Consider the following 15,318-nt stretch of genomic DNA (forward strand, 5'->3'; position numbering starts at 1 on the left):
TCTCTCTGTGTGGCTCTCTCTCTCTCTCTCTCTCTCTCTGTGTCTCTCTCCGCTCTTCTCTCCCAACACCCTCTCTCCCTAATCATAACCCTCTCACACATATTCTCTCTCTCCTTTTCTCCGTCTACCACTCACACACACTTTCTCTCCAACACACACACACACACACACACACACACACACACACACACACACACACACACACACACACACACACACACACACACACACTCACCACTAACACACACACACACACACTTGCTTTCTCTCTCTCACACTCACACACTCTTTCTTTCCCCAGAGGTGTCTGTGTCGTCAGTACTGTGTCTGTCGTCAGTGAGAGAGTTACCAGTCCAGGTGAGGGAGCTGTATGGTCAGGGCTTTGTCCTGGTGGCCGTCCATCCCTTCGTCCACCCCTGTGGCCCCAGACCCGCACGCGTCCAACGCCAGCTACACAGAGCTGTCCTCATCAGAGAGACACACAGGTACAGAAACACACACACACACACACACCCCTTCACTCACAGTCTCACTCACTTCCTCACACACACACACGCCCTTCACTCACACACACACACACTCAGTCTCACTCACATACTCACGCACTCTTTCTCACACACACACACAGTCTCTCTCTCTCATACACACACACACACACACACACACACACACACACACACACACACACACACACACACACACACACACACACACACACACACACACACACACACACACACACACACACACACACACACACACACATTCAGTACCAGTCAAAAGTTTGGACACACCTACTCATTCAAGGGTTTTTCTTTATTTTTACTATTTTCTACATTGTAGAATAATAGTGAAGACATCAAAACTATGAAATAACACATATGGAATCATGTAGTAACCAAAAAAGTGTGAAACAAATATTTTATATTTGAGATTCTTCAAAGTAGCCACCCTTTGCCTTGATGACTGCTTTGCACACTCTTGGCATTCTCTCAACCAGCTTCATGATGTAGTCACCTGGAATGCATTTCAATTAACAGATGTGCCTTGTTAAAAGTTAATTTCTGTAATTTCTGTCCTTAATGCGTTTGAGCCAATCAGTTTTGTCAAGGTAGGGGAGGTATACAGAAGAAAGCCCTATTTGGTAACAGACCAAGTCCATATTATGGCAAGAACACCTCAAATAAGCAAAGAGAAACGACAGTCCATCATTACTTTAGGACATGAAGGTCAGTCAATCAGGAACATTTCAAGTTTCTTCAAGTGCAGTTGCAAAAACTATCAAGAACTATGATGAACTTGGCTCTCATGGGGACCACCACAGGAAAGGAAGACCCAGAATTACCTCTGCTGCAGAGGATAAGTTCATTAGAGTTATCAGCCTCAGAAATTGCAGCCCAAATAAATGCTAACAGACACATCTCAACATGAACTGTTCAGAGGAGACTGTGTGAAAGCGTCCCACCTGGCCAAAAGCCAGGGGAAATGCAGAGCTCCAAATTCAAATAAACTACTATAAAAATCAAACTTTCATTAAATCACACATGCAAGATAGCAAATTAAAGCTACACTTGTTGTATTTCAAAAAGGCTTTTCGGTGAAAGCAAACAATGCTATTATCTGAGGATAGCACCTCCGTAAACAAAGAGAGAGAAGAATATTTCAACCCCGCAGAAATAAAAATAGAATTCATGCCTTACCTTTGATGAGCTTCTTCTGTTGGCACTCCAATATGTCCCATAAACATCACAAAGGGTCCTTTTTGTTCGATTAATTCCGTCCATATATATATCCAAAATGTCCATTTATTTGGCACGTTTGATCCAGAAAAACACCGGTTCCAACTTGCGCAACGTCACTACAAAATATCTCAAAAGTTACCTGTAAACTTTGCCAAAACATTTCAAACTACTTTTGTAATACAACTTTAGGTATTGTTTAATGCAAATTGTTGATAAAATTGAAGACAGGATGATCTGTGTTCAATACAGGAGGAAAACAAACTGTAGCTAGCTTTCTGGTCACGCGCCTCTATCTAACAGTACACTTCAAGTGATCCTCGTTCAAGATAGCCGTACTTCTTCATTTCTCAAAGGAAAAACCTCAACCAATTTCTAAAGACTGTTGACAATCCAGTGGAAGCGATAGGAACTGCAAGAAGGTCCCTTAGAAATCTGGATTCCCAATGAAACCTCATTGAAAAGAAAGTGAGCTCAAAAAAAACCCTGAATGGTTTGTCCTCTGGGTTTCGCCTGCTAAATAAGTTATGTTAGACTCACAGACATGATTCAAACAGTTTTAGAAACCTCAGAGTGTTTTCTATCCAAATGTTCTATCTAATACTAATAATATGCTTATCTTATCTTCTGGGGATGAGTAGCAGGCAGTTGAATTTGGGCATGCATTTCATCCGGACGTGAAAATACTGCCCCCTGTCACCAAGAAGTTAACCAGCATGGCTACCACAGCATTCTGCAGCAATACGCCATCCCATCTGGTTTGCGCTTAGTGGGACTATAATTTATTTTAACAGGACAATGACCCAAACACACCCCCAGGCTGTGTAAGGGCTATTTGACAAAGAAGGAGAGTGATGGAGTGCTGCATCAGATGACCTGGCCTCCACAATCACCTGACCTCAACCCAATGAAGGTGGTTTGGGATGAGTTGGACCGCAGAGTGAAGGAAAAGCAGCCAACAAGTTCTCAGCATATGTGGGAACTCCTTCAAGACTGTTGGAAAAGCATTCCAGGTGAAGCTGGTTGAGAGAATGTGAGGCTGTCATCAAGGCAAAGGGTGGCTACTATAAAATATATTTTGATTTGTTTAACACTCTTGTTACTACATGATTCCATATGTGTTTTCTCATAGTTTTGATGTCTTCACTATTATTCTACAATGTAGGAAATAAGTAAGAAAAACCCTTGAATGAGAAGGTGTGTCCAAACTTTTGACTGGTACTGTACATACATACATACATACATACATACATACATACATACATACATACATACATACATACATACATACATACATACATACATACATACATACATACATACATACATACATACAGTGGGGAGAACAAGTATTTGATATACTGCTGATTTTGCAGGTTTTCCTACTTACAAAGCATGTAGAGGTCTGTAATTTTTATCATAGGTACACTTCAACTGTGAGAGATGGAATCTAAAACAAAAATCCAGAAAATCACATTGTATGATTTTTAAGTAATTAATTAGCATTTTATTGCATGACATAAGTATTTGATCACCTACCAACCAGTAAGAATTCCGTCTCTCACAGACCTGTTAGTTTTTCTTTAAGAAGCCCACTCATTACCTGTATTAAATGCACCTGTTTGAACTTGTTACCTGTATAAAAGACACCTGTCCACACACTCAATCAAACAGACTCCAACCTCTCCACAATGGCCAAGATCAGAGAGCTGTGTAAGGACATCAGGGATTAAATTGTAGACCTGCACAAGGCTGGGATGGGATACAGGACAATAGGCAAGCAGCTTGGTGAGAAGGCAACAACTGTTGGCGCAATTATTAGAAAATGGATGAAGTTCAAGATGACGGTCAATCATCCTCGGTCTGGTGCTCCATGCAAGATCTCACCTTGTGGGGCATCAATGATCATGAGGAAGGTGAGGGATCAGCCCAGGACTACACGGCAGGACCTGGTCAATGACCTGAAGAGAGCTGGGACCACAGTCTCAAAGAAAACCATTAGTAACGCACTACGCCGTCATGGATTAAAATCCTGCAGCGCACGCAAGGTCCCCCTGCTCAAGCCAGCGCATGTCCAGGCCCGTCTGAAGTTTGCCAATTACCATCTGGATGATCCAGAGGAGGAATGGGAGAAGGTCATGTGGTCTGATGAGACAAAAATAGAGCTTTTTGGTCTAAATTCCACTCGCCATGTTTGGAGGAAGAAGAGGGATGAGTACAACCCCAAGAACGCCAAAAACATCATTCTTTGGGGATGCTTTTCTGCAAAGGGGACAGGACGACTGCACCGTATAGAGGGGAGGATGGATGGGCCCATGTATCGTGAGATCTTGGCCAACAACCTCCTTTCCTCTGTAAGAGCATTGAAGATGGGTCGTGGCTGGGTCTTCCAGCATGACAACGACACTTCACAGTTGAAGTGTTCCTATGATAAAAATTACAGACCTCTACATGTTTTGTAAGTAGGAAAACCTGCAAAATCGGCAGTGTATCAAATACCTGTTCTCCCCACTATACACACACACACAGACACTCACTCTCATTTCCCTCATTCAATAACTGCTACACAGAACATAGAGACACATAGTTAGCTAAGACCTTTCTCACCAGCAGGAGCCTCATCGGAATTCTTTTCTCACCCACAGAATCTGTGAAATGGAAGCAGAATCCTATTCTCTTCCTGGGATTTTCGGGAGAGATCTATTCTCAACCGTGGAATTCTTGAAGCATATGTGTAGAATGGGAAATGTATACAGCATATTTTTCTTTCATACTCCCACACACATATGCTTACACATACTAACATACCCCCCCCCCATTTTTCTTGATCACTTGCTCACACACACATACAGAGTTGGGTGCTTGGCTGCTCCTTTGATGCCCCTCCTGCCAAGTGGCACCTGTCACCGTGGAGACGGCTGATTGTATCATCAGCACCCACCGGAGGGGAACAATGTGCAAAGAGAGGGGAACCATGAGGCCTCCCCTCCTCTCCATCTCGCTCTCCTCTCCATCTCGCTCTCCTCTTCATCTCTCCTCTCCAGCTCTCTCCATCTTGCTCTCCATCTCGCTCTCCTCTCTTCATCTCGCTCTCCTTTCTTCATCTTGCTCTCATCTTGCTCTCCTCTCCATCTCTCCTCTCCATCGCTCTCCTCTCCATCTGTCCTCTCCATCTGTCCTCTCCATCTCTCTCCTCTCCATCTGTCCTCTCCATCTGTCCTCTCCATCTCTCTCCTCTCCATCTCTCTCTCCTCTCCATCTCTCCATCTCTCTCCATCTCTCTCCATCTCTCTCCATCTCTATCTCTCTTCTCTCCATCTCCTCTCCATCACTTTCCTCTCCATCTTTCTCCTCTTCATCTCTCCTCTCCATCTTTCTCTCCTCTCCATCTCTCTCTCCTCTCCATTTCTCTCTCCTCTCCTCTCCATCTCTCTCTCCTCTCCATTTCTCTCTCCTCTCCATCTCTCTCTCATCTCTCTCCATCTCTTCTCTCCTCTCTCCTCTCTCCATCTCTCTCTCCTCTCCTCTCCATTTCTCTCTCCTCTCCATCTCTCTCTCATCTCTCTCCTCCCTCTCCATCTCTCCTCTCCATCTCTCCTCTCTCCATCTCTCTCTCCTCTCCATCTCTCTCTCCTCTCCATCTCTACTCTCCATCTCTCTCCTCTCCATATATCCACTTATCGCTCCTTGTCTCTCCGTTAACATCATTCCCCTTTCGTTCTTGCTCCTCCTCTTCCATCCCTCTCTCCTCCTATTCCATCCCACTCTCCTCCTCTCCTTTCCTCCTTTTTTTCCTATCACCCAGGAGGCTGTCATCAGAAACCTTAGAAACCAGAGTGACTGTGGTTTTCTGTTTCAAAACTGTCTAAACATGTTATAGATGCTGTCTGAACATGTTATAGACACTGTCTGAAGTTGCTATAGATGTGTTATAGACGCTGTCTGAACATGTTATAGATGCTGTCTGAAGATGCTATAGATGTGTTATAGATGCTGTCTGAACATGTTATAGATGCTGTCTGAAGATGCTATAGATGTGTTATAGATGCTGTCTGAAGATGCTATAGATGTGTTATAGACGCTGTCTGAAGAGGCTATTGATGTGTTATAGACACTGTCTGAGGATGTTATAGACACTTTCTGAAGATGTTATAGATGTGTTATAGACACTGTCTGAGGATGTAATAGACGATGTCTGAAGATGCTATAGATGTGTTATAGATGCTGTCTGAACATGTTATAGACGATGTCTGAAGATGTTATAGACGATGTCTGAAGATGCTATAGATGTGTTATAGAAGCTGTCTGAACATGTTATAGATGCTGTCTGAAGATGCTATAGATGTGTTATAGACACTGTCTGAAGATGCAGTCCTTTCTACAACTTCATCAGTCCTTTCTACACCTTCGTCAGTCCTTTCTACACCTTCATCAGTCCTTTCTATACCTTCGTCAGTCCTTTCTACACGTTCATCAGTCCTTTCTACACGTTCATCAGTCCTTTCTACACCTTCATCAGTCCTTTCTACACCTTCATCAGTCCTTTCTACACCTTCATCAGTCCTTTCTACACCTTCATCAGTCCTTTCTACACCTTCATCAGTCCTTTCTACACCTTCATTAGTCCTTTCTACACCTTCATCAGTCCTTTCTACACCTTCGTCAGTCCTTTCTACACGTCCATCAGTCCTTTCTCCACCTTCATCAGTCCTTTCTCCACCTTCATCAGTCCTTTCTACACCTTCATCAGTCCTTTCTACACCTTCGTCAGTCCTTTTTATACCTTCGTCAGTCCTTTCTACACGTTCATTAGTCCTTTCTACACGTTCATCAGTCCTTTCTACACCTTCGTCAGTCCTTTCTACACCTTCGTCAGTCCTTTCTACACCTTCGTCAGTCCTTTCTACACCTTCGTCAGTCCTTTCTACAGCTTCATCAGTCCTTTCTATACCTTCGTCAGTCCTTTCTACACCTTCATCAGTCCTTTCTATACCTTCATCAGTCCTTTCTACACGTTCATCAGTCCTTTCTACACCTTCATCAGTCCTTTCTACACCTTCATCAGTCCTTTCTACTAGTGGTTGACCGATTAATCAGAATGGCCGATTTCAAGTTTTCATAACAATCGGAAATCAGTATTTTTAGACACCGATTTGGCCAATTAAAAAAAAAAAGTTTTTACACCTTTATTTAATCTTTATTTAACTAGGCAAGTCAGTTAAGAACACGTTCTTATTTTCAATGACGGCCTAGGAACGGTGGGTTAACTGCCTCGTTCAGGGGCAGAACGACAGATTTTTACCTTGTCAGCTCGGGCATTCAATCTTGCAACCTTACAGTTAACTAGTCCAACGCTCTAACCACCTGATTACATTGCACTCCACGAGGAGCCTGCCTGATACGCGAATGCAGTAAGCCAAGGTAAGTTGCTAGTTAGCATTAAACTTATCTTATAAAAACAATCAATCATAATCACTAGTTAACTACACATGGTTGATGATATTACTAGTTTATCTAGCGTGTCCTGCGTTGCATATAATCGATGCGGTGCGTATTCGCGAAAAAGGACCGTCCTTGCTCCAATGTGTACCTAACCATAGACATCAATGCCTTTCTTAAAATCAATACACAGAAGTATATATTTTTAAACCTGCATATTTAGCTAAAAGAAATCCAGGTTAGCAGGCAATATTAACCAGATGAAATTGTGTCACTTCTCTTGCGTTCATTGCACGCAGAGTCAGGGTATATGCAACAGTTTGGGCCGCCTAATTTGCCAGAATTTTACTTAATTAGGACATAACATTGAATGTTGTGCAATGTAACAGGAATATTTAGACTAATGGATGCCACCCATTAGATGAAATATGGAACGGTTCCATATTTCACTGAAAGAATAAACATCTTGTTTTTGAGATGATAGTTTCCGTATTCGACCATATTAATGACCAAAGGCTCGTATTTCGGTGTGTTTTGTTATAACTAAGTCTATGATTTGATAGAGCAGTCTGACTGAGCAATTGTAGGCACCAGCAGGCTCGTAAGCATTCATTCAAACAGCACTTTCGTGCGTTTGACAGCAGCTCTTCGCAATGCTTCAAGCATTGCGCTGTTTATGACTTCAAGCCTATCAACTCTCGAGATTAGGCTGGTGTAACCGATGTGAAATGGCTAGCTAGTTAGCGGGGTGCGCACTAATAGTGTTTCAAACGTCACTCGCTCTGAGACTTGGAGTGGTTGTTCCCCTTGCTCTGCATGGGTAACGCTGCTTCGAGGTTGGCTGTTGTCGATGTGTTCCTGGTTCGAGCCCAGGTAGGAGCGAGGAGAGGGACGGAAGCTATACTGTTACACTGGCAATACTAAAGTGCCTATAAGAACATCCAATAGTCAAAGGTTAAAAGGTTAATGAAATACAAATGGTATAGAGAGAAATAGTCCTATAATTCCTATAATAACTACAACCTAAAACTTCTTACCTGGGAATATTGAAGACTCATGTTAAAAGGAACCACCAGCTTTCATGTGTTCTCATGTTCTGAGCAAGGAACTGAAACATTAGCTTTCTTACATGGCACATATTGCACTTTTACTTTCTTCTCCAACACTTTGTTTTTGCATTATTTAAACCAAATTCAACATGTTTCATTATTTATTTGAGGCTAAATTGATTTTATTGATGTATTATATTAAGTTAATGTGATGCCGTTGGTGAAATTGAATAAAGGCAGAGTCAGGCGCAGGACACAGTTCTGAGTAATAATCCAAGATTTACTAAATAAATGGTCCTCCAATAATCGGTATCGGTATCGGCGTTGAAAAATCATAATCGGTCAACCTCTACTTTCTACACGTTCATCAGTCCTTTCTACACGTTCGTCAGTCCTTTCTACACGTCCATCAGTCCTTTCTACACCTTCGTCAGTCCATTCTACACGTTCATTAGTCCTTTCTACACCTTCGTCAGTCCTTTCTGCACCTTCATCAGTCCTTTCTACACCTTCATCAGTCCTTTCTACACCTTCATCAGTCCTTTCTACACCTTCATCAGTCCTTTCTACACCTTCATCAGTCCTTTCTGCATGTTCATGTGTTTCTTTGAGAAGAAAGTCAGTATGCATCCTAAATGGCTATTCCCTACATAGTGCACTACTTTTGACCATAGCCCTATGGACCACTATGAGCCCTGGCCAAAGTAGTGCACTATATAGGGAATAGGATGCGATTTTTTACACATCTAAAAAAGGCTCATGTCTTCCTTAATCCCTCTTTCATTTCTCTCCAGTTCAGAGAAGACCCAGCTGATGTGGGCAGGCCGTCGCCTGGAGACAGACGTGTGTGTGGCGGGTCAACAGTCCCCCGACCCGGATGTCATCCAGAACTACGTGAAGAAGGTCACCATTAGTCCTAAAGCACAGATCTAGGATCGGCTTACTACTCCCACTCAGCTCCACTCTGAGAGGAGTTGCCCATAGGCACAGATCTAGGATCAACAAATTCCTCCCAAATTTGAGCTTAAAGGGACATTACACTCCGGAATTCCTCCCCAAAATGAAACCTAAATATTTGACAGAGAAGAGATTAGGGGAAAGCTCATCCTAATTCCCTTGGATGGCACTTACCTTCCTCAGCTCCTTCCCCTACTGGTTATGTACACCTGTATCATTCTTTAGGTCCATGTAGATGGAGTGGAGGAAAGAAAAGGAGGAGTTAGGAGAGGAAGCCACTTTAAACTATTGAGATGCCGCCCTAATGTCACTATCAGCTGTGACATCATAATTTACCACAAAAGCCCTCTTAGTATAACAATATAGTAGTGAATTTATCTCATTCTACAGTGACCATGAGAAGAACAGTCAGAGCACAAAGGGGAGCGGTGATTGGATTGAAATGCACAGGGCTCAGTATAATGTGATATGGTTAGGCAGCATGACATGAATAGGCAATCAGATAGCAGCCTGGCTGCCAGGAAATAGCTGAAAAGAACCACAGACAGGAGCCAATAGGAGAGTGAGGGACAGAGAGACCGGTCTTATCGCACTGCAGAGGTGGGCACTGCTTCCCTATGATACACATACATGCACACACTAAATATGAATAAGTAAATGTCAAGGAGGTATAATGAACCTTTGGGTGGGAGTGTGTGACACACGCACGCACGCATATATTTTATATTTTCACCCCAATCTTGACAGACTCAAGTGGTGGGCAGTGTCTGTTCAGTGTCTCCCTTATTCATCTGTCTTGCCCCACAAAATGTGTGTGTGTTGATTGTCTTTGTGTTGATTGTGATTGGTGGAGGGATGATAATGGGGAAAGAGGTCTCATTATTTTGTGTGGTAGTTAGCATTCTGTGTTCTCTCTGACGAGCCCCACTCAAACTGTCAGCGTTAATATCAACTGACAATTAACCAGAGGAGCTCCATGTGAGGGAGAAGGAGAATGACAGACACACACACACACACACATACACACACACACACAGTGGATAATTAGGTTCCTTTGTCATTAGAATATTTGATCTTTAGGGATGATTAGATTGGCTCTTATTTTGCATAATGTTTTGCAGAATGTCTATTGTGTAAATGAGCCTCTGTGTTGGTGAGTGTGTAAATGACGTATGTGAATCAATATACCAAGCATGTCATTCACAGAACAGTACACCAGAGCTAACTGACAATGGAAGCCAACAGCCCCACTGGCCAGATGTGTATCTATTAGAATACAGAATTAAGCAATAAGGCCAGAGATGTGGTATATGACCAATATACCACGGCTAAGGGCTGTTCTTTCACGACGCACCGCAGAGTGCCTGGATACAACCATTAGCCATGTTATACTGGCCATATACTACAAACCCCCAATGTGCCTTATTGCTATTATAAACTGGTTACCAATGTATTTAGAACAGTAAAAAGTATATTTTTGTCATACCCATGTTATATGGTCTAATATATCACGGCTTTCAGCCAATCAGCATTCGGGGCTAAAACCACCCAGTTAATAATTATAAATATAGCCCGGGCAGTTTCTATTTCTGTAGCTGCCCATCAATCCTGTGTGTTGACGTGCCTAACGACAGATCGCTGTATGAATCTGAATGGCTCAATCACATTAGTCGCCTACAGCTCCTGGTCTGTCATGTCACTGTGTGGGGTATTACAGCTCCTGGTCTGTCATGTCACTGTGTGGGGTATTACAGCTCCTGGTCTGTCATGTCACTGTGTCACTGTGTGGAGTATTACAGCAGACTAATAGAGTGGAACAGAGACCAGGCTTTGTGTAATTTAGCTCTGACTAAATAATTCGCCCAAGTTCAATACTTCAAAAAATATGAATTACGAAACATGGACCTGTTACCTATGTTTCAAATCAAATCAAATGTATTTATATATCCCTTCGTACATCATCTGATATCTCAAAGTGCTGTACAGAAACCCAGCCTAAAACCCCAAACAGCAAGCAATGCAGGTGTAGAAGCACGGTGGCTAGGAAAAACTCCCATGAAAGGCCAAAACCTAGGAAGAAACCTAGAGAGGAACCAGGCTATGTGGGGTGGCCAGTCCTCTTCTGGCTGTGCCGGGTGGAGATTATAACAGAACATGGCCAAGATGTTCAAATGTTCATAAATGACCAGCATGGTTAAATAATAATAATCACAGGCAGAACAGTTTAAGTCATCATGTCAGGTAGTCATCATGTCAGGTAGTCCTGAGGCATGGTTCTAGGGCTCAGGTCCTCCGAGAGAGAGAAAGAAAGAGAGAATTAGAGAGGGCATACTTAAATTCACACAGGACAACGGATAGGACAGGAGAAGTACTCCAGATATAACAAACTGACCCCCCGACACATAAACTACTGCAGCATAAATACTGGAGGCTGAGACAGGAGGGGTCAGGAGACACTGTGGCCCCATCCGAGGACACCCCCGGACAGGGCCAAACAGGAAGGATATAACCCCACCCACTTTGCCAAAGCACAGCCCCCACACCACTAGAGGGATATCTTCAACCACCAACTTACCATCCTGAGACAAGGCCTAGTATAGCCCACAAAGATCTCCGCCAAGGCACAACCCAAGGGGGGGCACCAACCCAGACAGGAAGATCACATCAGTGACTCAAACCACTCAAGTGACGCACCCCTCCTAGGGACGGCATGAAAGAGCACCAGTAAGCCAGTGACTTAGCCCCTGTAATAGGGTTAGAGGCAGAGAATCCCAGTGGAAAGAGGGGAACCGGCCAGGCAGAGACAGCAAGGGCGGTTCGTTGCTCCAGAGCCTTTCCGTTCACCTTCCCACTCCTGGGCCAGACTACACTCAATCATATGACCCACTGAAGAGATGAGTCTTCAGTAAAGACTTAAAGGTTGAAACTGAGTTTGCGTCTCTCACATGGGTAGACAGACCATTCCATAAAAATTGAGCTCTATAGGAGAAAACCCTACCTCCAGCTGTTTGCTTAGAAATTCTAGGGACAATTAGGAGGCCTGCGTCTTGTGACCGTAGTGTTCGTGTAGGTATGTACGGCAGGACCAAATCAGAGAGATAGGTAGGAGCAAGCCCATATAATGTTTTGTAGGTTTGCAGTAAAACCTTGAAATCAGCCCTTGCTTTGACAGGAAGCCAGTGTAGGGAGGCTAGCTAGCACTGGAGTAATATGATCACATTTTTTGGTTCTAGTCAGGATTCTAGCTGCCGTATTTAGCACTGACTGAAGTTTATTTAGTGCTTTGTCCGGGTAGCCGGAAAGTAGAGCATTCAGTAGTCTAACCTAGAAGTGACAAAAGCATGGATTAATTTTTCTGCATCATTTTTGGACAGAAAGTTCAGATTTTTGCAATGTTACGTAGATGGAAAAAAAGCTGTCCTTGAAACAGTCTTGATATGTTCTTCAAAAGAGAGATCAGGGTCCAGAGTAACGCCGAGGTCCTTCACAGTTTTATTTGAGACGACTGTACAACCATTAAGATTAATTGTCAGATTCAACAGAAGATCTCTTTGTTTCTTGGGACCTAGAACAAGCATCTCTGTTTTGTCCGAGTTTAAAAGTAGAAAGTTTGCAGCCATCCACTTCCTTATGTCTGAAACACATGTTTGTCCTCTGTAGTAGCCTGCCTTTCTTTGTATGCTGAAATCCACACTTTTTCAATAAATGTTAATCAAATACAACCACCGACTGTTTCCTTTGTTGAAATTCAATTGGCACATGCGCATTTGTGCTGATTTGCCATCTTAGAGCAACAGCAATGAGCAGTCGGCGGTTGTATTTGGTTAACGTTTTTTGAAAAAGTGTGGATCATTATTTGTCGCAGTACAGTACAGGAAGTTAGACAAAATTAAAATCCACACCTGTCAAACAGATACAATTGATCTTTCGGGAAATGTCTCCTATATCTGCTGTTTCCATTACACATATTGCAATAATTTTTTGTGCGACATTGCTTTTGTCTAATACACCTGGGTCAATGGAAACCTGCCTACCATGTGTGTGTGTGTGTGTCTCCAGATCCAGGATGCGGCAGAGCAGGGTGTTCTGTTTGTGGGCTTCCTGCAGCAGCCTGGTGGGGGACCCTGTTTCCTGGGGCACATAGACCCTGAAGACCTGTCCTCCCTGCACTCCAGCCCCTCCCCCATACGCAGACACCCCACCAGTACCACTATCAGCACTACGGCCAGCCCCTCAGAACCCACTATACCAGACCTCATCCCTACAGAGTCTACGGAACCCCATCAGAACCTCTTAGAACCAGAACACGACCGGAACACAGAACTGAAGACACCAGAATACAAGTCGGTAGAACTCAGAACAATTGAACAGAATCCTACGGATACCAGTCAGGTGGAGCTGGACTTGTGCTCAACAGAACTGGTAGAGAACACACAGGACTCTACTGAAGTAGAATCAACAGACAGGGAACACAATCAGACAGGGAACACAGTCAGAATACCCCCAATAGAGGATCAACCAAACCATAGTCCAGATGACGCAGCAGACCCATCAGAGAGACTGCAGAGTCCCAGCCCAATAGATCCAGCCTGTGACCACCACAACCATGTCCCAACTGAACTCAGTAGTGACCAGGATCAATTACAGTCCTGCAACCCAATAGAGACCACATGTATAAAGAGACAACAGAATGAAAGCCAAGTAGACTTCATTAGGACTCTACTACCAAACTTCAGCCCAGCAGAGTTAACACATGGACTTGGTGATCCAGACGCAGACAGACGGCACCAGGGAGACAGACAGAGTCCAAGCCCTCAGGCACAGAACCAGAGACTGATACCAAAACAGGACCATGGCACAGACAACCTGGTCCAGTCACCAGAACTAGACAACGGCAACCGCGGGTCAGAATCCTGGACTGAGAGGGGGTGCAACCATGGAAACAAGGGTACGGGGGGTGACCTGGATAAGTATCAGAGAAGCAGCGGAGTCCCGCCCCACAACAACAACAATCACATTCGGATCAAGAGTCCAGACAGAGATAAGAAGGCTGTGGGGTCTCCACCAGCACAGAGAAGTGAGTGTGGGATCTACTACTGTTGCGACTGCATTACTGACAGGATGCTGGTGTAAGATGATGCTGACAGATAGGGCAGCTCTGCTTCTGGCTCCGCAGCAACTTTGATGAGGCATTGCCATGAGTTGGAGTTTATTTATACTGAATATTGCAATGTTGATTAATTTCAGTTGTGTACTTCCTGGCCAAAAAATATAAACAAATTATACGTGCCTCTTTTTCTCTCTCTGTGTGTGTGTGTGTGTGTGTGTGTGTGTGTGTGTGTGTAGGAGGGCAGCTGTTTGCCCTGTACAACCACACAGGGGAGCTGTCCAGCTCTCTGAGGTTCTACTCCTTCAGGGTTCCACTGGGGCTGCAGAGAGAGGCGGGGCTAGTGACAGAGGTCGATGCCCACTGGCTAGATCACATGACCCAGCATTTCATCAGTGGAGCTCGCCTCATCGACGGTTTCTTTCACCTTGGAGACGACAATGGTATGTTTGGCACAATGGTGACGTGTGTCAGTCTGTTTGTGCTGTCATGGCAACTCATTGTCACTCGTTGGCATGCCAAACACTCTGTTCTCCTCAAGCTCATTAATGGTAGCATGTTCATATTTGAAGATTGCTAAGAGACCAGACTGTTTGACTTGTTAATCAGCACAAACAGATCTGGGACCAGGCCAATGTTGTAGTGTTTAAAGAAATGGAGCCTGCACACTCATAAGCTTCACCATGTACCTTTATTCACAAACAAACGTTCCCATCCTGCAAGGATCTTCATCACGTCATCAGGTTATAGTGTTTACCATGTAAATATACTGAAAACTTTCAGAATTTACGGGAAAATGTTAAAGGCCTACTTGGAAAGTGTGTAGGCTTATCCATGTTCCTTCACCCATGATGCATGGAACTACATGCAAAGCCAAGATCCCATCAACTCTATCTCTTCCAAATCTGTGGAAGAGCTTCAACTGGAACAGAATAAGTTGGGCTTCCCTCTCTCTCTCTCTCTCTCTTTCTCTCTCTCTCAATTCAATTCCATTTAAGGGCTTTATTGGCATGGGAAACATATGTTA

The 15,318-nt window shown here is 43.8% G+C and overlaps 1 protein-coding gene across 1 annotated transcript in view; it reads left to right on the forward strand.

Annotated features, from left to right (window-relative positions):
- LOC109904384 (raftlin) overlaps positions 1–15,318 on the forward strand; it is a 50,061-nt gene that overhangs the window by 25,699 nt on the left and 9,044 nt on the right. Inside the window, exons 3-6 of the mRNA XM_031788954.1 lie at positions 302–485; positions 9,022–9,130; positions 13,244–14,261; positions 14,531–14,734. Coding sequence (XP_031644814.1) covers positions 302–485; positions 9,022–9,130; positions 13,244–14,261; positions 14,531–14,734 — 1,515 coding nt within the window. The remainder of the gene's footprint in view (positions 1–301; positions 486–9,021; positions 9,131–13,243; positions 14,262–14,530; positions 14,735–15,318) is intronic.

The sequence above is a fragment of the Oncorhynchus kisutch genome, linkage group LG14 (genome assembly GCF_002021735.2).
Source record: "Oncorhynchus kisutch isolate 150728-3 linkage group LG14, Okis_V2, whole genome shotgun sequence".
Taxonomy (NCBI): domain Eukaryota; kingdom Metazoa; phylum Chordata; class Actinopteri; order Salmoniformes; family Salmonidae; genus Oncorhynchus; species Oncorhynchus kisutch.